Source organism: Doryrhamphus excisus, linkage group LG6 (assembly GCF_037039965.1).
Source record: "Doryrhamphus excisus strain RoL-2023G ecotype Guam linkage group LG6, RoL_Dexc_Guam_v1.1, whole genome shotgun sequence".
In the NCBI taxonomy this organism is placed as follows: domain Eukaryota; kingdom Metazoa; phylum Chordata; class Actinopteri; order Syngnathiformes; family Syngnathidae; genus Doryrhamphus; species Doryrhamphus excisus.
This window is the reverse complement of record NC_136362.1, coordinates 19,586,333-19,611,818: the sequence shown is the minus strand read 5'-3', so window position 1 is coordinate 19,611,818 and position 25,486 is coordinate 19,586,333. Positions and strand designations below refer to the sequence as shown.

Sequence of the window (25,486 nt, the reverse complement as noted above, 5' to 3'; positions counted from 1 at the left end):
AGACTACTTTTTCCAGACTACAAGAAAGCACTGTTTTAAATGCAAATTTCTAAAATTTGTATGGTGTGACGGTTTTATCTGCACTATTGAATATAATGATTATAGTTCCAACAGGAGATGCAGGACCACGTGGCATCATAATTAATGCATCCTGATAAATGATACAAAGGCTGCACTCACTGTTGTCGCTGTTCTCGTCCTTGCTGCCATCGATGGTTCCATCCGGCTGCATCTGCAGGTAGAAGCCCTGCTGGCTGAACAGTCGTGTCACGATGCCTTTCAGCTGTGGCTCTGCAACACACATATTCACACACACACACACACACACACATTGGGCCAAGCCAAAAACACACAGCCCACGAATAATATGTCAGACTGAATGAATGTATAGATATAAATGACTACAATAATACACATTTATAGTGGAGGTTGGAGTGTGGCACCAATTACAGAGTATGTTGGGAATATATTAAATAAAAATAGGACATTCATTTGTATTCGGAATCTGCCCTCATACTTACTGTTGGCCATCAATGGGACTATCGTTAATAATGAAATGTAACAAGCAAGGTTGACCAAAAGATTTATCTTAATCTAAAAGTTTCCAGAGTTTTTTTTTCTCCTTCATTATAATAACCCTGAACCGTCCTCCAACTTTGAGGCTATGTCATCTGGTGCCTCGCCAGGGTGCCGCTGGAAGCGCTCAACACTTCAGGGGAGCAGAGTGGGGGAACTGAGATCAGGTTAAATAACGACTGGATGTCTGGCCATGCCGGTGAGAAATATATGCGTATACAGGTAAAAGCTAGCATCCCGTTCATCATACTGATGTGCTATAACGTTTGAGATTAATAAAACAATTCGTATTGTTATTTTTCAACCATAGTGGATGAGTTTTGGAGAGGGAAGCAGAGAGGCAACAAATAATTTTGTATTCTCTGGCTGGCAAAGGGGAAACCTATTATTCAGTGCTGTCACAACACATTTGTGGAAGATGTGCTAACATTTGTACCTATTTTAGAACGTGCATAGGCCTAAAATCTGCCCAAAAGGTCAAGTTTTTTCTGCATATTCACAACGTGCTTGATTTCAATGTATGGAAGAAAGCAGGAAGGGAAAACTACTGGTGAACTGCACCTGGAACAGTATTCTGAGTTCCAATGTTGCCTATTTTTTAATTTCAGTAACAGCTGATGTGCAACATGTTATCTAAATGACTGTGTTCCAAGGTCAGAAGTAAACGTAGAGGTCAGGCCTTCAAGAGAAGTCACATAAAGCCCCCAATTTATTTTACTGCATCCCTAGAGAGCGAATGATTTCAGGATCCAGACTACTGAACACAGTTCTTTCAACTTTTATGTCAAGCTGATGTCAGCTCATCATGGGCCATCTGCTGCAAGCACAGCAGGACCATGAAGAAGGATGTTGCCACAGAACGTAAAAGAGTGGACGCAGCCACTGTGACATCAGCCGATGGCTGGCATGCAAGCACTGAATCTGGCAGGTTGGCTTTGAAATAGCAGCATGTGCTTTATTGCTATTCTTTTATGTAAACAGAAATGAATAAATAATCATGGCATATTGAAAACATGTCATTGAGTCCATATATAAATGTACAGATGAATTTGATATTCAAGATGTACCCAAATTTCCGTTGTATAATCGGCTACTTTTATCTTAAACTTTGAACCTTGCAACTTATACAGCAGTGCAGCTTTAGAATTACTACTAATCGTTAAAACACTTTGCCGCTTCTTTGGCAAGAGCCAATCACAAACTGCAAGTGTACTCGGAATGACCTTGTCAACCCACTGGAAATCGCAGGAGGTCATTGCTCTTTATAACAGTCCGACTCACGGTGTCAACTTACAAAGAACACTTAAATCATTACACAGCAACTTAACACCCATCTTAACAGGCAAGTATCAATACAGGCTTAAAATATATATTTTTTAAAACAAGAGGTAAGTTCACTTCATCCCATCATGCATTTTGTTGCTTATTGCTGCTGGAGCACTGCAATGCTGCTTTTGTCCACCAGAGGAGCCCAGAGGGTGGCTGACATCATTGCAGCGCCCCAGCAGTAATAACCAATGAAATGCTGTGCTGGAACGAAAAGCATTATGGGATGAAGTTAAAATAGTTGTTTTTTTATTTCAAACTCATATTGCCTTGCATATTTCTTACTTAGTTTTTGAGTGTTAAGTCGGTGTGTGATGATTTTAGTGTTCCTTGTAAGATGACACCAATTTGAGCCATCCCAAATGTGTTTTGGGGCTCACTTCCAAATGCACAAACCTCATTATCTGAAACTTTAGAATAACTTAAGACTTAGACTTCCTTTATTGTCATTGAACAAAATCACAGCAGTGAAATTGCCAACAAAATGTTGTTGCCTGGCTCCCGTATTAACACGAGAATACAACATTCTAACACTATGTTTATAAGTCAGAGGTCAAAATCAGAGATTTATCATCAACAAATTGACACATGGTAATCCCTTGCTTAATTTGTTCCAGACCGGAGACAATTAAATAACAAATGATAACAAATTAAAGAACATTCCACAACATTCCATGTCTGTTGCAATGTAAATGCTGAAATGTTGGGATTACATTTAGCATTGGAGTGCGCTGTGATAAATGGATATATCCACAAGGTGGGATTCCTTATTTATAAATGGAATATTTTTGTAGTTGAAGCATAGTAAACCTGTTTACAACTTTCTAAATACAGACTGTAACATAATTAGAGCCCTATAGACATGAACTAACACCCCTATAGTCAATAAAGCATTTAAGATATAAATAATTCCATGTGTGTTGCTATAAATGTGTTCCTTTGGGGAGGTGAGTGAGTGGCGGACTTAAGTGTCATTGTAGCCCACAGCAGCAGCCCATGTTTTTATTAGGGATATTTATTTGGGATGATTTTGGTTGTTGTGGTAACCGCTATGAATGCGTCGTTTGAATATTTTATATTTGTATTTGGAGTATCTGGCCTACAGCGCATGCCCATATAAGGAACCCTGGTCCCATGTGATGTCACAAACAGCCAGTGTTTGAAAAAGCTCTCAGAAACCGAGCAGTCAGAGCCATCCCAAACTTCCCAGAATCTTGGTTGCACTGTAAGGTTTGATTTAACAGCTTAATATAGCCACTATGAGACAAATATGCGCAGAGACGAGCCCACGTATGAACTACATGTCTACTCAACTGTACGTCAATCTCCAACTCACCTACCCCTGAGGTTGGGCTATCCATTCCTGGGACGGGCCCCTCATCATCCATGACAGGCGGGGGTGATTTGAATGCATGTGTGTGTGTATGTGCAAGAGAGAGAGAGCGGGAGACTGTGCTTTTGTGGTAGTGCGAAAGGTGCATGGGAGTGCACACGTCAGTAAATGACATGCGATAACCACATTTCAATAAATGAAGGCCTCATCATGGACCACTGCTGACTGCTTCATCACTTCCAATCATTTAGCGGTGAGTGTGTATTGTGCAAAAGAAAACAGTCCAGAGCACACTGCATGTGTTGCCATGCGAAAAATACACGTGTGGTATGATGGCTGACAGGCGCCACCATAAAAAGGTCAATACACGTACTTCATACTAATACAGGACAAGACATTTAGGCACACTGACAAATGGTGTCATGGCCGTGAAATGGTGAATGATCCCCTGTTCTATAGCGGGGCGGGGCGGGGCGGGGCGGACACACCATATTCATAAACACCAATATACACCTACACTACAGCTTGACACATTGTACAATATTTACAGACTTCGGAGAAGGAGTGAGGTTTGATCCAACATTAACAAAAAATAAAAGAAGCAGAAATAAACAGAGGAGGCAAGGCTAAGAAATACATTTTTAAAGACAGCCACACAAAGAGATGGAAGAAAAAAATAAAAGTCAGCAAAGAAGTCAGCAATCAGACAAGTGTTGAAGCCCAACGGAGCCCCCCCCCCCAACACACACTTTCCTCAATGTGTCCCTCCCAACCATTCCCACCCTCCCTGGCCCAGAAAAAGAGGAAGGAAAGGGGGTGCAAAGTCGACATGGGCGCAAAGATGGGGTGGAGACGAGAAGAAACACAGCACACACGGATGGAGGCTGAGCTACTGACCTAGCCTGCAGCCCTTATGGGACACCTGTGGAGGTTTCGAAGGTGCATCTTACGAAGTAGGGGGAGGTGGTTGGGACAGAAGGAGAAACAGTCTTTTAAAACAGGCAGAATTGATCGATACAAAAAAAAATCCAGTGAATCGGCTTACTGTATATGGAGAAATGGTTGGGTGGGGGGAGTTACCTACCTGCCAATTATGACCTTATCATTTTATAACAGCTATGTATAAAAATCTTGTAATAATCAGTCTGGTTTTGTTGCTCTCCTATAATAATAACGCCACAACTACTCCTGTTGACTTAAGTGCACCAACACGGAACTATAGTAGTGTGGCATCAGTAAAAAGAGAGTAGCTCTTAATCACTGAGGCTATACCCCCCCTCCACTGCAGTACAGCCTCCACTCTGCAATAAACATTTACCATTAAAACATTTAATCTGAAAAGAGCCTTGTGGTGCACTGCGGTGCAACTTATCCCTGGAAAACCCCAATCAGCATTCAATATAAATTAGGCAATTGAGTGCCTCTTTTTTCATTATTAGGGAAAGGAGGGGGTATTTAATTTGTTTACATTAGCAAGGGAAAGGGGGGGGGTAAAATCAGGAAGACATGTATTGCATGACAACTCTAGGGGTGACGTCACAGCCTAGACATGTCCAGGTTGATGCCAAAATGGAACAGGTGGATCTGTCTACATTCTGTGGCTCTGAAGGGAGGCAGTGACTGCAGCACAATGCCGCCGCTGCTCCAAAGAGGGGCGGGGTGGGTATTGGGTTGGGTTCGGGGGAATGGGGGGATCCATTCGCACACATTGCACGGATCAGATTGGGGGGGCTATGGGTAGTACAGCACTGACCTGGTCGCCGACGCACGGGTCTTTTCTTGCCGCTGCAGAAACGCACTTTGCTGAAGACACCCAAAAAATGTCTCTCACATAGAGAGCGGGGGTCCTTGCTGGGGCTGGGTCGACGCTTGGACGTGGATACCCGGTCGCTGTTCGATTCCCTCGCCTGACGCTTCTGGCGGATCAGAGAGCTGGCAATCGCAGCCATCTCCCAGAACCGAGTCTTTTTTTTTTAAAACACCAAGAGTCTAGTTCGGCTGAGGTTGGAACCGGTGCAGAATCCTGATGCAAAAAAAAGGCACGGTAGATTCTGAGTGTCGGTCCAGAAACGTTTCAACCAAATGTCATTCTGATAAGGAACTCTGATTCCGGAACATCATTTCGACTCGGGTTGCATCTTCGTGTGGTGAGAACTTTGTTGCACTGGCAGGACTTGTTATAAATCTACACGACGGAGCTTGCAAGCGGCATGCAACAGTGTTGATAAGTTGGTGCAGCTGCGTGTCATTGGGGGGGGTTCTGATATTCCAGGTGAACAGCTCAGCGTCTGACCAGCTCGGTTCCGAATCCTTCGGTTGCACATCAGCTTTTCCTTGTGGGCTGCTGCTGCTGCTTCTTTCTTTTTTTTAAAGAAATTATCATCTGTAGTGCCAAAAAATGTCCCTTTTAATCCATGCGCATGAAAGACAGACGCAGTGGCTCCAAGGTGCTGCGCAAGGAGCTCAGATGAGCCCATGCATGCACGCTTCGGTTCCGGCGATGGCACCTCTCAGTGGGGGGGAAAGAGGGGGGGATCGGCAGTAAAGGGTGCTGCAGAGATGTATTGGAAGCCCGCAGGAGAGGGGTGGGGTGGGGAGGGGGGATTTTCGTATCAAAAGCAACAATTAGTTGCATCGGTCAGAGAGTGGCATCATTCCTAAGTGTCTCCCGGTGTGTGGGTGCCGTGGGTTTGTTCCATCGCCGAAAGGAAAAGTGAACGCTGTGTAGACCGCCTCGCCCCCTCTCCTCTCACTCCCCCATCTCCCTCCCTCTTTATCCTCCCCGCTCTCCCTCTCTCCAACTCTTTTAACGCAATCATACGTGATTGTATTAGGAATTCTCACAGCCATGCAATAACAAGGATGGCTTATGTCTTCTCGTGGAAAACATGTCAGTCATTTGTTCCCGTTAAAAATGTCATAAAGGTAAGTGATGACTAGAGCACATATGTGAAAAAGGAAATCCCATTTTAGACACGCATAAAACACAATAACACCCAAGACACAGGCAATGACACTAGACTGGACATTGAGTGCAGACCAAGGATGTCCAAAATCTGAGTTTGGGGCCGTTTGTGGTCCACAGCCTGGCTTTTAATGGCTCGCAGCATAAAATTAAACACAGCCAGCATCAGATGGCAACAGGATATTGCTTTGTCACCTATATAATATATAACTGGAATGTAGTCCATTTAACTGCTTATAATATCTCAACCTAAATTTGGGTTTTTAAAAAGTCAAGCGTATCCATAGGGAAAGTTTGGACACGCCGACTCAAGAAGCCGGAATACCCCAAACTTACAGGCCGAAAGACAGATTCAAATCCTCTACGACCGTGCGGCCAATATGCTAATCATGTTGAAAAAGTGTAAATATTTAATATGAGGACCATTGTTATCTAGCACTCTTAATCGTCTTGGGCATGGAATTCCCTAGAGCTGCACAGGTTGTTCCCGGAATCTTCTTCCACCCTCCATGATGACGGCAGTGTTGCCAACGTGGTGAATTTGTTGCTAAATCTGCAGCGATTCCAACCTCTCTTGATGACATATTTTCTCAAAAGCGCCTAGTGACAAATCTAGCCACTTTTTCTGGCGCTGTTAGGGACTCAAAAGTGAAAGCATGTATTGTTCTGCCTTTTTTGTTCCCACTGAGCAACAGAAGGTGCTGTTGACAGGGCGGCCCCGCCCAAAGGCAGTCACAAGCCAGCAGTGCACAGTCAGCTTCCACTCCATGCATCAAAAATAAAAATGATTCTGTTATATTACATATTTAGATAAAATGATGGCCAATTTTAAATTAACAAAACAAGAATCCAATTTGTTCTAAATTTTAGGTGTTTTTACTCACTTTTTTTGTCTCTCCTACAAGCTTATGCTTTTTTCCTGCAGCATTTTACAACATCATATGCAAATTAGGCCAAAAAAGCTGCTTTTCTGACTGAAAAGTTGGCAACTTGTTGAAATGTTGGTAATTGTGATTCCTTCAATGAACCGCAGCTCCATAGTGCCATAAGGACTCATGCAGCCTCAGAATGGGACGCTACCACCTTCATGCTTGACTAGACGCACCTGTGTTGCCAGATATTGCGTGTCGACCCATTTCAGTGTATAATAAACCTATACTGCTACCAGCTGTACACTGACTACTCAAAACTATGTACTGTATCTTCATGTGTATTGTCACTTGAGGATATCATAAAATGATTGCTGGTATTGTACACACGTGCATGTGTGGGAGGTAGAGCATGTGTGTCTTCACCAGCACAGCAAATCTTTCTTTCAGCATGAAATATTTAAAAGGCCTTTGCCCGGACTCAGATCACCAATTTGGACCCCGTCCCTTTACATAATACTTGAATATAACACAATGTTTGAAAGCGAGATAAGAAGGAGCCAATATGTCCAAGTTTCTCACAGGAGGAAATAAAGATAGCAAAAGACAAATGAGGTATGCAGGCAAGAGGCTAAATCAGTTCGTTTATAGCGAGTCGTAATGTTATTGGCTGGTTGTTTACTTGGTAGAAAGGATATGTCAGGGCAGCAACAAGAAATGTCGATAAACACATCTATCATTCTAAGGATGCTGTATTCTGTGTTTTTTTTCTACCAGTAAGAGTATAGAATGGGGTTTATTTGAAAAGGCCTTTTCTGGTGTAGCATATCATGCTAAGAACACATGCAGCTCAACTTCATTCCAAAGCTATGAAGACAACTGCTTTTGATGGCATTTGAGTCAAACTGTATACTGATTGATCACTGACAGTGGAAAGGATGTCTCTGCTTTATGCTGCCATCGCCTCCAACATCAACAGTCCACCCACCAACACAGCACAATACTGGTCATGCATGGATTTCTTTAGGTCTGCTGCCCCCATGTGGAAAACAAACGAACTACCGGTGTTTAGAGCTAAACTTATTGGGAAGTTTTCATCAGGTTTCATTTAGAAGTTCTATGTTTAACATCGAGTAAAAATGTTTCGAAATGACTCAAAAATGACTCAATAATCTTAAATATAGAAATTATATGTCTTTACAACTCAAGTAATAGCACTTTTTACAGCTTGGTCTTAGCATTTTTATAGTATAAGTATCTAGCATTTAATCATGTATTGTTGATAATGTGTATTAGTAGTTTAGTGTATTTAGTGTATTGAGAAAAAAATATTCATTGGTTTGCGTGCAGACCTCACAGCTAGGAGACCATGGTTCAATTCCACTCTCAGCCATCTCTGTGTGGAGTTTGCATGTTCTCCCCGTGCATGCGTGGGTTTTCTCCGGGTACTCCGGTTTCCTCCCACATTCCAAAAACATGTTAGGTTAATTGGCCACTCCAAATTGTCCATAGGTATGAATGTGAATGGTTGTTTGTCTATATGTGCCCTGTGATTGGCTGGCGAGACCAGTCCAGGGTGTACCCCGGCCCTCACCTAAAAAAGCTGGGATAGGCTCCAGCAACCCTTGTGAGGATGAGTGGTAGAAAATGAATGAATGTATTAAATTTGAAGTTGAACATTAATGCATTAAAAGCATTAGAGCATTAGAAGCAATTAAGCTAACGTAAAAATAAAAACACACCCATGTAAGTTCTAACTGGCAACAAAGACAACACACAAAGCAACAAAACAGTGTTTTTCAAAAATATATTAATAAATCATGCTGTTTGGAGGCTGAATAAAGAAAAAAAATATTTTACCTAAATTCAACATTTTAAAGCCTAAAATTGGCAAGATGAACTGATATACAAATATAAAGGGATTCAGAAGATGCATTCAAAAACGCGATGCTGTGTAGTATTCCACACAGGTCACTAGGGTTCATGCATGCACCGAATTTGATCGCAAGAGATTTTTATTGCAGATTTGAATTATCTCAAAACATGTACAATAATAATAACATAATAATCATAATAACAATTTCACAGGCTACTGGTGCAGCGGTAATCCGCTCCGAGCTAAAGGTCAACTCTAAAACCCCAGCGTCACTTGCTGTCCTCCACATGTCCAACACACACAAGTATGAGTGTGTCTTAAATAATTTCTTTTCTCTTATTATGTCTACTATATTGGGACGCACAAGGTTAAATGTGACTATAGGGATGTTATTTTATGTCAAAAGAGCTCTAATAATGTTAAAAATATACTTAGAAGTAAACAGGTTTTCTATGCTCAAAGTATTTGATTTATACATAAGGAATCCTACTTTGTGGGTATTCACTTATTACGGCCTGAATCCCTTAACCTCGATAAATGAGGGATTACTGTATATTTAAAACTGTCTCTGAATTAAAAGTTCAGGTTAATTTAGTGACACGTTATAAAAGCCAGGCAGAGAGAGGGTGTAAACATTTAAGCATGGCTTTGGCATATAGCACTTACTTATTTTTGCTGTCACTGCTTCATTGAACCAAAACCGACACAGTAGTAAATTAGATGATGTTGTTATCCTGCTCCCAAAACAGTGATGTATTACATTGCTTTGCACATATCGCTTTCATTAATATTCTTGTACTCTATGTGGGGAGCAATGAGAAATAAATGAGAATGGTTTCAGGTTGCATCTCATACCCATTTAGGCATGAAAAAACTAGTCCAACTAGTGTAAGTACAACTAAGACTGTAAGTACAACTGTTCAAAAGCCTACCACAAGTGGAATGAGGAGTAAGAAGACCCCGCCTGACAACTATTGAACTACAAGTATCAACTCCAAACTTGCGGTTCAAGAACAAAGCTCTCTCCTTCTGTGTGCCACAAAATCCATAGTACACACAACTCATCAACTTTTACTGACTGTTCACTCACTGACAACTAACTCCTATTTTTATGAACGCGGGCAAACATTATATTTGGATTCATGTTTGATGTGTACTGTTGATGACAGATTTGTAAACAAATTAAACAAAAACAAATAAATTGTGCTGTTTCGAGCTTAAATACCACCAATGACTCAAAAATATGCGTACTGAAGCAAATGTTACCGATTAAGCACTTCCATGCTTTAACAATTTAAATTTAAGTAAATCAAAAGATGCATTCAAGGACGCTGCGAATGATATGTAATATTTTACACTGGTCATTGGGTGTCATTAATGTTTGGTGAGACACAAAACAGATTTAATCGCCAAAATAATGGGCCTTTATTGCAGGTTTGAAGTATCTCCCCACAGGTACATTCATTCATTCATTTTCTACCGTTTATCCTCACGAGGGTCGCAGGGGGGCTGGAGCCTATCCCAGCTGTCTTCGGGCGAGAGGCGAGGTACACCCTGGACTGGTGGCCAGCCAATCACAGGGCACATATAGACAAACAACCATTCACACTCACATTCATACCTATGGACAATTTGGAGTTGACAATTAACCTAGCATGTTTTTGGAATGTGGGAGGAAACCTGCCCATGCATGGGGAGAACATGCAAACTCCACATAGAGATGGCAGAGGGTGGAATCGAACTCGGGTCTAGCTGTGTGGACTGCACGCTAACCACTTGGTCGCCGTGAACAACAACAACACCCACAACAGGTACAATGACTCCTAATAAAAACATGGGCCATAAACAACACCAAGCTGAAATTCAACTCTGAACCCCCAATGTCACTTCCTGTCCACCCACCACTCGGCTCCCATGGGAAACACACATGAGCATGAGTATTTATGTCGCAAATACTTATTTACAGTATTGGGTAATGTGAGTATAAAGGTTACTATAGGGGTGTTAGTTTGTGTCTAGAAGGCTCTAATAATGTTTTGATGCTCAATATTCTATTCATAAATAAGAGGAAACTCACTGGAACCGATTTACCGTAATATGGTATGACTGTACTTGAAATTTGGGGACCTGGAAAGGAACCAAATATCAATATAATGCGGTTCTTGAGTTGAAAAAGTTGTGAAAGCCTGCTTGAAGCCAAAGATCCAGCTCATGATGGTGTGACGAGCTCACACAAGGTTTATCTAACAGTGCTGCAGAATAAGGACCGGTGGAAATCTTTTATTCTTGACTTCCACAGATCCCAATGTGTGCTGCTTTTGGTCCAGCTGTCTCAAAGGATTCAACTGAGCTTGATGGAGTTTCTAATTGTCTGCCCTGAATTTGTTGAGGAACACTTCAGCTAAAGTATGATTACATCATAGTGTGTATATGACTGACTGCAACAAGGGTTACTTTATTGTAGAGGGTTTCGCTGTAAAAGTTAAACATAGCACTACAGCTGGAGTGACAGGCCATTGTATTATCCATATCCATATTTGTCTCTTACCCTATCAGAGCTAATAATTACACCCTAGTGCAACTTTTCCAAGTAGCTACTGTATGTTCTCAAGCAGTCAGAGTCTCCCACCCAAATAACATTCACTTAACATTGTACCGAAGTTAAGGAAGCATGTGTCAATGTGCATGCTTTTATACATTACATTAATACATTTTAAATGTTGTATTGATTGTAATGTGTCTTTGCTTTTGTATGGATTATCAACACTGAATAATAAATACTGTTAGATAGAATAGAATATATTGTAACACAGGAACTTTCCAAAGTTTTAGTATATGTCAACTTGAACTCAAGATTTAAATAAAAACAACAGACACTACAGATGTAAAGACTAAGAATAATAGACATTGTTACAAGTGAAAGTAATGGTTATGTAAGAATATGATGTCTGCTGTACAAAGGAAGTGAAAAGTTTGGGAACTGGGGCCTATAAGCGGCGTCTTCCGCTGTGACGCTATCCGTGGTGCTGATTGTCATCTTTTGTTTTGGGGACGTTGACACGACATTGCACCCGTTCGACGCACCCGCGCACAGGGTGAAGCGTGTGCGTGGAACGTGGAGGACTGCGGGGCTCGGCAGCTGACTGGTGCACACTCAACTCGCGGCCAGATGATGAGCGCTAAAGGAGAGACTCCATGCATGCGCCGCAGCCACACTCGCACACACACTCGACTTGTTGTGGCCAATGAAACCACTCAACCTCCATCCTCATCTTCTTCATCCTCACCATCACCTCCCCACTTTAGGAGCATGCAAAGAGAGCGTGGCGTGTGTGAGGTCTCTCACCGTTGGTGATAGTGGTCGACTTCGATCGTTGTCCACAGAAACACTGCAGCATATGCGCTCCTTTCTGAAGGAATGGCCTCAGAATCCTCATTGATTTGGCTTTTATGGGAGACTGCCTCAATCCAAACAATGCTACACCACAACACAGCATGCAGGGTCAGGCAGCATAGCCAGCTTGCCTCTATCTCTCTTTTCCTCTCTATTTACAGCCTCGGAAGGGCACAGTCTGCAGGACACGTTAGGCTAAAACCAGGCATCTTGAGGTAGTCTCCCACCACCACCACCATCATCACCACCACCACCTTCCCTCGGGCTTCTCATCTAGTCCGGTTTGTCTACTGTCGGCATGCACACTCCTCTCGTTTCTCCAGGCAACGCAAGGACGACACGCTGTGCTCCAATTGCACACCGTCAGCGGACGTAATAGCGAAAGAGACAAGGAGAAGAGACAGCGGTGGGTAGGAGGAGGAGGAGGAGGAGGAGGAGAGGGGCGATGGGGGAGGTTTTGTGCATGAGGGAGGGGAGACGCGGAGCATGCACGCCAAACTTGAGCTGCATAAGTGGCAAGCAAGCAAGCTGGCCGGTGCATGAGTGAGGTAATGCAGGGCTCAGAGTTGAGGTGATGACAGAGAGAATCCTCCTCCTCTAGAGATAACAGATGAAAGCCTACACATTACGTGCTGCAGCCCTCCACCTCAAGCATTACTTTTCTGATCAAGTGAAACTAAGTTTTGGACTCCTGCACCATTGATATAACTAGCTTTTTAGCTGCATAATGTCATTTTTTGTTGAACTACAGACAGTTCCAGGTAGGTGTGTGTATCGCCTAGTATGTGGTGATTCAATTCACATCACTATTCATAGATTCCGATATATCCCGATACTTAAAAACTGATTAGTACATTATAGACATTAAAAAAAAGGTGACAATTCGTTACTGAATTTTGAATATCTGTCACTGTTATCCGTGGAGCAGAAATTGTGCGTGTTGCAAACAGCACATTAATAATGACTTCCACTGCAAATAATTTTACAGAATGCAATTACAGTTAATATGAGAGCAACTCAATAAAAACAAGATATTTTTATATTGTTTTATTTTTCTATGTCCATTTTTTTCATTATCCAGACAATGAATTTCAATTTCACCTACACCTTCTTAAACTTTCAACTTCTTAAACTTTGAACCCTTCGGCTTATACAGCAGTGTGGCTAATTTATGGCTTAGTGAGGAACAGTAGTTCTTTCTTTGGCAGGAGCCTATCACGAGCGATCAGTGCACTCACAACTAGCTTGTCAACCCACTCAGTGACATCTTTTATGAACACTAAACTTGCACAGCAACTTAACACTAAAGTTAAGTTGTTGTCACAGTGTTTTAATGTACACAGTGTAGATCAAAGGATGTTTCAGGTCAGCAAAATGTCTCAACATCAGCAGCCATGCAAATAGGAAAAGGTCAGTGAGGAGTTTAGGGGAAGATTGGGTGAGGGAAGGGGATTCAACACATAATGACACATAGGGTGATGGTGCTGAATATTCAACTGCGACTTTACTGTCCCTCTGCAAAATGAATCACCATTGTATGCAAAGACGGGATGCAAAAACAGAATGAAGGCAGAAGGGCGTAGAAGGCACTGTAGCAAGCACTAAGACGCAGCCCCAAAGGGTTTCCATTCATTTCACTGTTCCTGTCTTAACCTACGCGTATTTGAGCAGACTCTCATGTGTGTTTGATGACACTATGGAACGATAAGCCAGCTCTAGTTTCGCTTCTATACAGTAAATGCCTGTAAAGTGACCTTGTACGGATTTAAAAGGACTGTGTGCAATTGGTTCACCAGCTGCCTGGAGGGCAGCAACATTCTAACAGACTGCAAGCATTATATCCTGCCTCTTCCTGCTATGACTGCGTAAGTTAAAGAGTAGTTACCGGTATATTTATTGATTTGCAGGTCGCACTGGGGTTGAGTGGTTAGTGCACAGGACGAGTGGTGAGCGCACGGGCCACACAGTTACGAGACCTGGGTTAAATTCTCCGCTCGGTTATATCTGTGTGGGTTTTCTCCGGGTACTCCGGTTTCCACCCACATTCCAATTGGCGACTCCAAATTGTCCATGAATGAATGAATGAATGTGAGTGTGAATGGTTGTTTGTCTATATGTGCCCTGTGATTGGCTGGTGACCAGTCCAGGGTGTACCCAAAGACAGCTGGGATAGGCTCCAGCATCCCAGCGACCCGAGTGAGGACATCTTAGAAAATGTATGGATTATTAATTTGATTAACAAACATTAAATAATTTGACAGTCCACCATTGTTAAACTGGTGCTGAGTTGTGATGTGAGGATGACTCACTATTTACAGCAATGCAGCCCACAGTGGAGCAAAAGAGATGATTCCTAAGTATAAAATGGCCACTTGGATTATCTGGATAAAAATATTTGGATTCCAGCAATAATATTCTTCTGACATTACTATGCATGTACGTTGTATGTAATACATTTTCTTAGCTCTCAGTTGAGAGAGCTTAGATGGGTCTATGTACAATGGGTCCCCTGGTTGCTGAGAGGGAGCCCACATTAATTTCATTTTCTTCCGCTTATCCTCATGAGGGTCACAGGTGTGCTGGAGTCTATCCCAGCTGTCTTCAGGCGAGAGGCGGGGTCGCCAGCCAATCACAGGGCACATATAGACAAACAACCAACCCATGGATATTTGGAGTCGCCAATTAACCTAACATGAATGTGGAAGGAAACCGGAGTACCCGGAGAAAACCCACGCATGCATGGGGAGAACATGCAAACTCCACACAGAGATGCCCGGGGGTGGAATCAAACGTGGGTCTCCTCGCTGTGTGACCTGCGTACTAACCACTTACAGCCAATGTTACAACAATGAAGTCAAAATATTATGGGAATAAAGTAATGGTAATGTTTTTATTTCATTTGAACATGCATCAGATTACAATTGAGTGCATCCCATAATCAGTTCACAGTTCCACATGTCCAAAAGGAGTAGGAAGAAGCAAAGCTTATTAAATCCTACCCCTCCATCTGGTACTTTTACAATCAGTAACTGTTACATTTGTTCACTTCCTGCTTTCCATAATACAGTTTAAGGTTTGTTTGTTTTTTTGTTGTTTTTTTTAATCATGTACCTTGTACCAAAGTATGAGGTGATGACCATACAATGACATAATGGGTACCATGGTAACTGTCAATATAGTGACAGTTAATAAAGTAATAACGTAATGGGACACACATATTTTCATAAAGGTCTTGGGGATCATCAAGATGTTTTCTGGCAAAATTGAGACAAGCCTTCAGCAGTGGTTCTTGTCTTGGAACTTTACCATGCAAGTGTTTTTTGTTTTTTTTTTTATTGCTCGGTGTCGTTCTTATGGTGGAGTCATGAACATTGACCTTAACTAAGGCAAGTGAGGCCTGCAGTTCTTTGGATGTTGTTGCAGGGTCTTTTGTGACCCCTTGGTTGAGTTAATGTTGGTTGGCCAGCCACTCCTGGGAAGGTTCACCACTGTTCCATGTTTTGCCATTTGTAGATAATGGCTCTCACTGTGGTTTGCTGGAGTCCCAAAGCCTAACAAATGGCTTTATAACATGACATGGGGCGGTCACATTTTCATACAGGGCCATGTAGGTTTGGGTAGTTTTTACTCCTTTAATAATAAAGTTTTATTTAAAAACTGTATTTGTGTTCACTTGTGTTGTCATTGATTAATATTTACATTTGTTTGATGATCTGAAACATTGAAGTGTGACAACTTGACAAGCATTCAAAAATCAGGAAGGGGGCAAAGACTGTATATCACAAAGCTGAGATGCAGTTTTTTTCTTGGAATATATAACTTCTTGGCATATTTCCGTATGTGTAGTTTACAAGATCTCAAAAGTGGCCCCTTGCATCCTTTCATTTTCTTTATGTGGCCCTTGGTGGATAAAGTTTGGACACCCCTGTTATAGATGCACCAGTCAGAACAGTCACAAGGAAGCATTGTGACAAAGTTACATAGCAAGGTAAGATATAATTTAGCTACAAAGTTAGTTAGTTAGTTAGTTAGTTAGTTAGTTAGTTAGTTAGTTAGTTAGTTAGTTAGTTAGTTAGTTAGTTAGTTAGTTAGTTAGTTAGTTAGTTAGTTAGTTAGTTAGTTAGTTAGTTAGTTAGTTAGTTAGTTAGTTAGTTACCCACAAGCACTTTGTAAGGTGTAAGCTTTACTTTCTTCATGATATTTCACTTCAGGTTTTTGCTTGCTGCACAGCCTTAAGACCATGCTGATATATGTCTTGGTATTAAAATTGCCATGGGTTGGTTAATCGAAAGCATTTATTGACGAGTTGGAGATGCTAGTAAACAAAAGTCATTTAAAAAATAGGACTGAGGGTTACAATTAGAGAGGAATTAAGTCAAATATATGTTGTTTACAAAGTAATCACAAAGCACTTTACACATTGAACCATAAGAACCACACCCTCGGTGTGGTTACAGAAAACCATGCATAGCACCTTGGGGCAAGAAAAGAATTCCTGCTAAGGAATAAGCCTCAAACAAAACCAAGAAATTGTGTTTTCTGTTTTCGTATTTGTAGAGTAAGTGAACTTGAAATAAGTAGTAGAGATAATGATAGTTTCACCCTCTGGAGTGGTTAAAATAGCTTCAATTGAACCCTGTATTTGTAAGTCCAGTCACAACACAAGGGACTAAAATCCATAGAAATATTACATACTGTGGTAAACAAGAGCATGGGCTCTCAATGCTACTATTCTCTTGCACCACACTAAGAACGCATAACGCATGAAGACAGAAATGTAAGCAAGTCTTGTCCATGTACACTCATCGTTTACATTGAGTAACAAAGTGAAGGGAAAGAGGGAGCTGTTCAGATAACAGTGGTGCTGCAGCAGTACACTAACATCCCCATACAGGATTCCTGATGCAGACAAGCTTGTGCATGCAGTCTGTAATGTGGACTTGTAGGTGTGAGTGTTTCTTACCGGCGTTTTTATCACCCATGTCCCCTTGTGGTGCAGAAGTTTAAGAGACCGTTCCTTGATGCTCCCAGACTGGGATTCTGTCCTTGCTTCCTCTGGACAGAAAGAGCAGCCTCAAGTCAGGACGTTTATTTCAATAAATGCAGAGTGCAAAATGACCTCCTCCTGGCCCCCACCACCCTTGTGTGGAACCCACTGAAGCACATGGCGGCACCCACAGGAAGGAGGAGGGGTTTGTGACGCTGGGCTGAGGGCTCAGGTAAAGGCTCTCTCTTTTGAGCTGTGTGTGTGTGTGTGTGTGTTGAATCAAAAGCTGCTCTTATATCACACATCAACACAAATAAGACCATAATTGTGATTTAGACAGCACAAAACCATAACTGATATTATATTCCCCGTCCACCAACACAATATCCCCATATAATCTGTAATACTTTTATTAACACATTATTAAGACATTTCTCAAAATTACATTTATGTCCTGTCTCTGCCATCGACAGCATCTCTGATCACACGCTCAAATGCTGAAACCTTAGCACAGGCAGGTGATATTTTGCTGAGGGATATCAATATTTAATGAAAGAATACAATCAATAGATGCGTCCTGAGCCATATTGTGCTAGTTATTTGATATGGTGGTAGAATTCTGCCAGCAAGGGTGTACAGTACAGTATATTGAACAGTGGATTAGAAATGTGTTGTGCAATGGGTTTGAGTAAAAAGCTCTTAAAAGGAAGTGACCGGTGTTGTGTAATCAATTTGCATTCGTGTGAACTGCTAGACCTTAAGCACACAAAGGCCTTACTGTGTTTTATTTTTTATTATTAAAGTGCCTCTTGTAATCTATTGCATTTTTAATCACGAAAAAAACATTCACAGAAAGCATTTTGCACTTGAGTTTTGAGAGGGTGATGATGTTGTCATGCAAAAATAACTTTATTTTGAATGCCACTGTGAGAAATTCACAATACAAACACTGCAACCACAGTGCAGTAAAGGGAGAGTGGGGGGAAATGACAGAAAACAAGCGCCAGTGTGTTAATATCCAATGGGCTCATTGATCAGTGTTGGAGAAAGCTCCCTGTCAGCACTTGTGGGACGCAGCGATAACAGCTCGTGTTTCCTCTGATGTCTAAAAAAAGGACAGTGTAGCCGGTAGCACGCATTAGCGATGAAGTCTCAAGGCTAAACGGTGTTCTGTGTCATGCTTGGGACAGTGAATTTAAACAGTAAACAGCTAAATGACATGGATGAAGTCTGAGTGACATGATGACCCTGTTCCCGCCACCGGCCAACACCAGCTGGCGTCGGTTCACTTTAAATCAATGAGAGGACCTATAAAAGAGGACGCTTCTGCTAGGGAAAGATTCCACATTGATCACAAAAGGAACTTGAACTCTTGCATAGGTTTTGACACCATTCATAAAGAAACAACTGAGCACATAATACAGTCATATCAAAGAAATGTTATTATTATCACGCTTGTTTTAATTGTTCTCTAATCACTGTCAGCCCTCATCATGTTTCTCCTCTGCTCCACCGCCATTGTCCTGCTCTGACCCAAACCTGCACTCACAGGATAATATCCCCAATAGGATATCATCTAACTTGACAGTGTGTCCTTGGGCCCACACAGCAGCAAAGGCACACTGTTGCCCTTTAGTCACATATGTACAGTATATTCAAATACATGCACAGATTACTACACTCTATACACCTCTCTACACCCTTGCATCCAAAAACAATGATCTCATACAAGCACTGGTTTGCAGTGTATGCAATTTTTTTATGCAAGTGTATTGCAGATCCAGGATTGGAGGTGAGCCTATAGCTTCTCTGCGGACACTGCAGTGCAGCTATATAGCAACTTCTTCACCTAATTCCAGAGTCAATGGCGAGCTTGTGAGAAGTTTGTGGAACTTGTCCAGATGCCAATAGCAACACCCAGTGCCATCAATACTGCTCACTTCTGAGGTCTTCTGCTGCTTTCTGTCATGTTTTCATTTTAACAAAGCCTAGCATGTTAGTGTGTTTGTACTGGTCAATCATGATTAAACAATTATATGCTGTACGTGCTTACCACTGACTGACCGTAATTTTAATAAATTTCTAGAATAATCTTACAATAATACAGAAAAAAATGGGAGTTAAGAGTTATTTTTAATTTCTACTAGTAAGATTGAACAAAATGGATATAAAAACAACATGTATTAATAATTGCAATGTACAAATAATAAACAATTAAAAGTATATATTTTGAAGTACAATATACAGTGTATATTCAGTAACTGAAGTTGTGGCACGCATTTTTGCAAGTGTTAATTTCCGCCACAAGAGGGTAGCAAAGTGTTATTCCTAATGGGGGAGGGGGTTCACAAAAAAAACAATGCTGCCTTCACCAACACCACTACGTTCGATTTTTAATAAATATAAAACCAACTACTGAAACATATCTCACCAAATGGTCTGGATAGTTTGCTACATAAATAGTAATTAAAATGTTGATTTCCTTCTTCTTTACTTTGTTTTGTACGATATTTAAATTAACCTTCCACTGATATGCAGTTATCGGAGCCCGCCCATGAGTCATGAACGCAACATCAGATGAAGTCATTCGGTGCAGGCGGAGCTTCCAGTTGAGTTAAAACACCCAAGGACATTAGACTTGGATACGGATAACCAATCATTGATGCATCAGAGTGTCGTACGCCATGGCGCACAAAGTACGCCATGATGGTAAGGAAGAGTGGTGGGCGGGGCTAGTCTGAGTAAAAACTAAAGTTATACATACGTAGATACAGTTACATATACACAATTGATAATTATATCTGTAAACAAAACATTTTTTTAAAATGTAAATGCTAAAACTCCATGACACATACTTGTCTCTGTTTTGGAGGAGCTTGAAAAATCCGGTATTTTGGACTGTTTATTAGTGCAATTAATGGCTGAGCAGTGTGCCGAGGACAATGCAACGTTTCTGGAGTCTGCTCACCATCATGGCGGCCAAACACCCACAGAGGATACTACGGAAGTGACTGCCGAGTCAGGTGTCCTTGGTAAACACTAACAAACATGGCGTGGAGAGGATGCATCGTGAAATGGGCTCCAACAAACTTGATTATAGCTAAAAATGTAGCTCCTCGAGCGTCCAGGTAACTAAATAATTACATAGCGGTCGTGTGAGAGGAGTATGAATGAGAGAATGTTTGTGATTAGTTGACGGTACTGTAATGCACTGTACTGTACTGTTTAACGTATTTGTCCTACTGGTGTGGGTATACGTTATTTAAGTACTGTGGTGTGTGCGAATCACCTTGGGGTTTAGCTGGCATATCAGAGTGACCAATTCCACTTATAATGAATCAATTACTGAGCTGTTGCCTAGCTGTGGTAATTATTGTATTACTGAGTTTTGTTTGGGTTTTTTAAGTAATGAAAATGTACTCATAAGCCATAAGGAAATTGCAGAGCAAACATTCATATCTATTTAGGAGTTATTAATTGACCTACATGGCTCTCTTGATATTATAGGTTGCCGACCCCTGTCCAAAATAACGCAATGACGTTCCTGATTAATCTATGTTTTTTGTACTTCAAAAAGAGTACAGCCTTACAACCAAGTGAAGCGTGGATTCCGCCATGAAGCTAAAAAGCCAGAAACAAAGAAAGGCAATATCAACCAAGAAACACACAACGCTTCACCACCAGAACCTCCACCTCGCCCTACTGTCCCCCTACAAAAGCTGTTCAAGCCCCTGATATTCACAGTGGGGGTAAGTCTTTGAATAATACCTATAATAGCAAGAAATAAATGTCAGCATACTACATGTACTTCAAAGTATTGATAATACAGGCCCAGTTGGCTAATGGGTATCAGGAATATAAATATGAATAGTCTTTTTGTTGCCGCTTGGTGGTCTTTTATGACAGTTTTAAAACGTATTTTGGTCTGTCAGATTTCAATATGACGTGGTGAGGTAATGTTCTGACTCAGTTTACAGGTTGCTCTTTTGGTGCTGCTGCCATCCTGCAATATGAGACCATCAAGTCAAGAGTTAGAATTCTAAGAGATGAAGAGTCGGACAAATTCCTACAGGTGATGTTTGAATGACAAGCAACACTGTCCTACTATCAGTGTTGCTTGCTAGATGTCATTGAACATCAGGATATTTACTTGCCAGGGCTCCGCAGACATGGTGCACTGGCATGACTGGTGGAACCAGCTGACGGGCTTCCAGCGCCAGCTCATCCTCCTCATGTCCATCGCAGATGACCTCTGGAGCAGCCTCACTGAAGGCCAAAAAACTGTTACAGGTGCTCCACCGTACTTGAAGTGATTCGACATTTCGTCTGGGTGTGGGGGCTTTCATGGTGGCTGTTCTGCAGGTATTATTGCGGTCAACGCTGCAGTCCTGTGTTGCTGGCGGATCCCTTCACTGCAAAGAAGCATGCTGAAGTATTTTACATCCAACCCAGCCTCCAGTGAGGAGCTCAGCAGAAAATGTGTGTTTTCTAATGAGAAATGGGAGATACATTAACACTGTGTGCTGTTTCTGTGTTCACCAGAGAGGCAATGCCTTCCCATGGTCCTGTCCTGTTTTAGTCACTACTCCATCATCCACATGATGACCAACATGTATGTTCTGTGGACATTTTCCTCAGGGATAGTCTCCCTTTTAGGGAGGGAGCAGTTTGTCGCTGTCTACATGTCTGCGGGTAAGTCTGCAATATGGAACACCTCATGGCATTCAAAAGCGTCTGTCTTAAGTCTATTAGGCACATAGATATGTTATTGTCATTACACACAGTATACCACAGTATAAACCTGGTTCGGTGGCGCCATTTCCATTTGTATCAGCATGAAGACATGTTAAAGCATCTACGCTTACAATGGTTAAGATTTTAACCATTTTAAAGAAATGGATATTAAAATATACAGTGCAGTGATCGTGAGGTGCATCAGACTTTGAGCTGTGTTGATTCGGGAAAACAATATTATATACAATGTTACCTTGCTACATCACGGTTCACCTTTTGTGGACTTGCCGTTTCATTTTTGTACGTGCAAGTGATGACATTTTGCATCCATATGTGCATTCAGTAACTGAATGGATGATTGTCTATGGCAGAAAGGCTTCTAACCACGTTGTTATTCCCCTTTAGGTGTGATTTCCACTATGGTTAGCTATGTATGGAAAACCTTCTCTGGACGCATCTATCCTTCATTAGGAGCGGTGAGAGACTTTTCTTGCATATGAACTAATCAAGGACAAGGATGAATGTTAGACCTGTGTGCACATCAGTCAGGTGCAGTCATGGCAGTGCTGGCTGCGGTCTGCACAAACGTGCCAGAAGCCAAACTGGGCATCATTTTCCTCCCCATGGTGTCCATAACGGCTGGAAATGTGAGTGGAACACTGTGTGCATTCTACACTTCTACATACACTGTTGTAGGCAAGAAATGTATGATTATGTGAGTATGCATGGTTGTATAGGGCACTAGGATTTCTTGAAATAGTGTACAGAATCATAAAATTGCCTAATAAAAACTGAAACCTAACGCAGTTCAAATGGCATCTGTGACTACATTTCATAGGGCCCTCATTGTACTTGATGCAATTCCCTTCTGCTTGCCTCTCTTCAGGCTCTAAAAGCCCTTGTTGCTATGGATACAGTTGGGCTGTTGTTAGGATGGCGGCTGGTCGACCATGCAGCACACCTTGGAGGAGCTCTCTTCGGCGCGTAAGTTCTTTTTTTTATTATTTTTTTTTTTACTCAAAAAAAATATCCTCATCACTGAGCGTGTATTTGTTACGGTACAGCTGGTACGTCACATACGGTCACAAACTGATCTGGAGCAAGAGGGAGCCTCTGGTCCAAATCTGGCATGACATTCGCTCTCCTGGAGGTGGTGGATCCAGACCTCGAGGCGGCCCAAAGACTGATGGGAGAGGAGGGCCACACAGACCTAACTGACACTTTCACTCAAGGACATTTTTTATTCAGCGATAGGGTAGCAGTCAATTCTATTTAACAATAAATGTTACACTTCATCCAGGACAAGATTTAATTGGACATGAAAACATTTTGTGGACAGTTATTTTGCATTACTGTGAAGATATTTTTGGTCTCTCCTACCTCTTTACTCGCTAACAACTATAGATCTAAACAAAAAATCAGTCAGCATGACCAAGAGATATGCTGTCTTTGTTAAATTTTGATAAACGTAAGACAATTTTCAGGTTGTTCCATTCAAAAAGACAGTTAAATGTCATTTGAACTGACTTTTTATATGATAAATATCATAATATTGTCCAGTATGAAGAACTGGTCACCAGTCCAATATGCAAAAGGCTGACAATTACATCAGCATTGCCAACTTGACACCAACCCCCTCTTAGCAACGTATTTTTGTTGCAACTTTTGTTTGGGAGTTTCTTGTATTTGGGGACTTAACAGTGAAAGCATGTATTGTTCTGAAGCTGTGGCTGTCAGCAGCTCCTGTGTGGATGTTCTCTGCACCATTGCAGCAGGGGTGTAACAATTCATTTTAATAACGATTCGAATCGCATCCCGATTTGCAGTTGCTGATACGATTCAGGGACTATATTGGTTCATTTAAAACGATACAATCCTAAACGATTCAATAACTTTTAAGCCAAATAAAGACCCGCATACTGGGCTGTGCGGGTAAAGTTCAATCAGGTATAAATGATGAATAATGCTGACATACTTAAGAATAAATTATCAAAGAGTACAAAAAAGTAGTTGGAAATGCAATACAAAATAGAATAGAATAGAGTCATTATTTACTTTACATTGTGCAATTCAAACCTGCAGTTTGCACCCACAGGTGATGGACATTATGCAAATTTCCCAGCAAATGAATTTCTCACCCTATCAGAGCAGCCATATGAAAGAACGGTGCAGCAACTCACAAGTAATGTGGCCTCCTTGTGTCTTTTGCCGCTGAAAGGGTCGGGATGGTTCTTCCGTCTTGACGCACTTAACAGACACTGAACGTGGTGTGGGTTTATTGTAATCTTGCGAGGTTATGACAGATGGCGGACAGCAGTGTAAGGAAACGTGCTGATGCAAAACAAGAATACGTGAGAAACGCAACAGTAAATGTGTGACAAAACTAAACAAGCAAGTGCGCGCCATTTACCACTTCCGCGTACGTATACTTGCACGCCCACCTGTGCTCACGTGACTTACGAAACACTTGATCTCCACCAGAGTTATAACCCCTCTTGTACAAGTAGGAGCACGTATGTGTTTTAACTTGAATACGCCGCGCTGGCTGATGACGTCAATGCTACTGGACCGTCGAAAGGCTACAAAATGTCATTACTTTGCATATTCATTAATTATCCTCACGAGAGTCGAGGGCGTGCTGTAGCCTATCCCAGCTGTTTTCGGGCGAGAGGCGGGAGTCGCCAATTAACCTAGCATGTTTTTAGAAAACCCACGCCTAGCATGCACAGGGAGAACATGTAATCTCCACACAGAGGGTGGAATTGAACTCAGGTCTCCTTGCTATGTGGCCTGTGTGCTAACCAGTAGCCCACTGTGCAGCCGTATTTTGCATATTGTCTCCATAAATGTCACTTAAAAGGTGTAGGAGTAGAAATACTGAATGAAGTGAATTAACTGGCCAATCAAATCAACTACAATACAAGACCCATGAACGCCACATATTTGGAATAAGGAACATTTAACGTCTTTATCATTAAAAGTGCTAAGAAAAACACACATCTGTGTTAAGCTTTATTTCTTAGGATTGATTTGCCACCTCTCTACAGTAGAACAAGGTCCAGCCCCCCTCGAGGAGTTTGGTTCCAGAACCCAAACTGTGGGTCGAGGTGAGTTTGACCATATAGTCGAAATGTCTCAACCTCACGCACAAGTTCACGCAATCTCCCCACCAGAGAAGTGACATTCCACGCCCCAAGAACCAGATTTGGCCGCTGAAGACCAGGTACCCGCCCTCAACCACCACCCAAAAACACAATGCACCGGACTCCTTTCAGGAGTCCAAGTAATACTTGATTGCAGTTGTCGCTGTTAAGGGTGGCGCACGAGTTAAAAGTTTAAATGTTTTTTCTCCCTTAATAAAAAGTTGTTTAAAAACTGCATGTAATGCAAAATCAAGAAGGGGGCAAATACTTTTTCACCACACTT

General features: G+C 41.7%; 2 protein-coding genes and 1 long non-coding RNA gene across 5 annotated transcripts in view; 1 reads left to right on the top strand and 2 right to left on the bottom strand.

Moving 5' to 3' along the window:
• The window catches only part of fgf12a (fibroblast growth factor 12a), a 37,070-nt gene extending 24,335 nt beyond the window's left edge, over nt 1-12,735 (bottom strand). The window contains exons 1-3 of one of the 3 annotated variants that reach the window (XM_058065664.2): nt 4,989-5,982; nt 4,133-4,180; nt 181-291 (exon numbers count right to left, since the gene is read on the bottom strand). In XM_058065664.2, the coding sequence (XP_057921647.1) occupies nt 181-291; nt 4,133-4,180; nt 4,989-5,184 (355 nt within the window). In that variant the 5' untranslated portion in view covers nt 5,185-5,982. Of the gene's footprint in view, nt 1-180; nt 292-4,132; nt 4,181-4,988; nt 5,983-12,291 lie in introns of those variants that run through there. The other 2 variants (XM_058065666.2, XM_058065665.2) reach the window with 2 other exon arrangements.
• Nucleotides 12,736-20,299: 7,564 nt separating this feature from the next.
• Nucleotides 20,300-25,051, top strand: parla (presenilin associated, rhomboid-like a). The gene is made up of 10 exons (XM_058065662.2): nt 20,300-20,454; nt 20,904-21,075; nt 21,297-21,398; nt 21,484-21,616; nt 21,689-21,784; nt 21,869-22,018; nt 22,466-22,536; nt 22,606-22,707; nt 22,947-23,044; nt 23,125-25,051. The coding sequence occupies exons 1-10, from the start codon at nt 20,375-20,377 to the stop codon at nt 23,276-23,278; spliced, it is 1,158 nt and encodes a 385-aa protein (XP_057921645.2). The 5' UTR covers nt 20,300-20,374; the 3' UTR covers nt 23,279-25,051.
• On the bottom strand, nt 21,240-21,784 carry LOC131124832 (uncharacterized). The gene is made up of 2 exons (XR_013627560.1): nt 21,481-21,784; nt 21,240-21,329 (listed from the first exon to the last, which is right to left on the bottom strand). It is a non-coding gene; the product is annotated as an uncharacterized LOC131124832 (long non-coding RNA).
• Nucleotides 25,052-25,486: the final 435 nt, after the last annotated feature.

What these genes read in the sequence shown, in the direction of transcription:
- parla (XM_058065662.2), top strand. Translation starts at nt 20,375, where the DNA reads ATGGCGTGGAGAGGATGCATCGTGAAATGGGCTCCAACAAACTTGATT. An exon ending in AGGCCAAAAAACTGTTACAG is followed by an intron (nt 21,617 to 21,688) that starts GTGCTCCACCGT and finishes GCTGTTCTGCAG; the next exon opens with GTATTATTGCGGTCAACGCT. An exon ending in TGTCCATAACGGCTGGAAAT is followed by an intron (nt 22,708 to 22,946) that starts GTGAGTGGAACA and finishes GCCTCTCTTCAG; the next exon opens with GCTCTAAAAGCCCTTGTTGC.